A 1,732-nucleotide genomic window follows, 5' to 3' on the forward strand; every position below is an offset into this window, starting at 1 on the left:
GAACCACTGGGCCAGGAAAGCTGAAACTTATGTGGAAGCATCCTTGGGTAGAGTAGATATTAAATTGTTAAAATCATGACCCCCGGGGGTAGGGCGGGGCCAAAATAGGGAATTCAAGTTTTACATACATATATTTAGGAAAAATCTTTTAAGAATCTTCCTCTCAAAAACCACTGGGCCAGGAAGGCTTAAACCTATGTGAAAGCATCCTTGGGTAGTGTAGATTCTTAAGTATTAAAATCATGAAAGGGGAGGGGGTAGGGGGGCATGATAGGTATAGCAAGAGGGGAAATCTGGTAAAGAACTTCATCACCCAAGATACTCAGGTGAGCGATGTGGCCCATGGGCCTCTTGTTAAATTGCTAGATCTGCCACTGCAACGTCTTTATATTATAGCCAATATTTAAAATTTTATAATTACCAAAAATAAAATAGTATAAGAGGTGAATTATGGAGATTGCATAATACTATCGTAACATTTTATCCTTCATCTCATGCATAACTCGAGATCTCTTTAACAACTGAATGGTCGCATGCATAAGCAATGTTATTTTCTTCGAATATTTGTCAAATTATACACATATCGAAGTCCCTATTTTGGTGGATAGGATGCACTTGTAGCATACTCATGATGGACATTGAATTTTCAAGGTTAGTTGAGATTAAAACGAATTTGAGTCGGCGAATACTATTTTCAATCAGCGTTTCCGCTCTACCAGTCCTTGCTTCAAAACAAATATCGTCGCTAATCGACAATCACTGCATTTTATGAGAATGTAAAATTAAAGAAAAATAAATTGCTCATAAAAACACATTCTTATAATATTTTGATAAAAATATCAATTATTGCCTGAATCGGGTCCATTTGGCATTTATAATTTACAAATCTTACATTTGAGTTAACTGTGTCTTCAAACAAACATTGAATAAATGCTGATTAAAATGATATATAATATATGTAGCTTGTGTTCTTTAGATGTGTGACATATATTGTGAAACACCCTGTACATGCACGAAATCGAAAAGAACGAGTTATCCTTCCTACATGTAAGTTTTGAAAGAGAAAGTAGAAAAGAAAACAAAACGACGAACAACATACCGGCAATTTTGATGAACTCTTGCTTCGTTTTCCGTGCTTGTTCGTCTCTAGGGAAAACAATGAATTGTTTTCTTACAGTAAGGATGGCATTAGTGACTGATCTACAGCATCTACCGACAGTTGACTCAGACACATTCATGCTATCACCTATCAGTTTATGATAGGCGCCTGTCGCAAAGAACCTCAGACACACGAAGAGCTGTAAGAGCGGAGGTAAGGCATTGTTTTTTGTACTATCTATCAAAGTTCCACCTATCAAGTCCAGTAAATACACGACTGAAGCCTGTCTAAATCGATAGCGGTCAAAAAGTTCATCGTCTGTGTAGGCTTCTAAGGGGTTCAGTCGATCTCGTATCACCCTTTTTGACGGTCGATTGCGATATCTCCGAAACCTACGACGTCTGCCAGCCATGTTAAATTTGCTTGAGGAAATTTTTAAGGTTGCTATGAAGCTATCCTTAAATATTTGAGGATTTCCTCAGGAAAATCCCTCAATTTTTTTTGGTGACGGTGACTTGAGGGTGAGGTGAGATATTTGAGGGAAAACCTCAGAGTTGAGGCTGAGTGTTGAGTTGAGGGATGTTGGTGACGGCGGGGCCTGATAGCTTTTTAAGTATAAAGTGATTGTAAAAT

General features: G+C 37.8%; 1 protein-coding gene across 1 annotated transcript in view; it reads right to left on the reverse strand.

Annotated features, from left to right (window-relative positions):
• Positions 1-1,514, reverse strand: part of LOC134242251 (putative nuclease HARBI1) — a 5,987-nt gene extending 4,473 nt beyond the window's left edge. The window contains exon 1 of the mRNA XM_062724335.1: positions 1,100-1,514. Coding sequence (XP_062580319.1) covers positions 1,100-1,511 — 412 coding nt within the window. The 5' untranslated portion in view covers positions 1,512-1,514. The remainder of the gene's footprint in view (positions 1-1,099) is intronic.
• Positions 1,515-1,732: the final 218 nt, after the last annotated feature.

This window comes from Saccostrea cucullata, unplaced genomic scaffold (genome assembly GCF_032062105.1).
Source record: "Saccostrea cucullata isolate Sc308-1 unplaced genomic scaffold, CSIRO_AGI_Scuc_v1 ctg2748, whole genome shotgun sequence".
In the NCBI taxonomy this organism is placed as follows: Eukaryota; Metazoa; Mollusca; class Bivalvia; order Ostreida; family Ostreidae; genus Saccostrea; species Saccostrea cuccullata.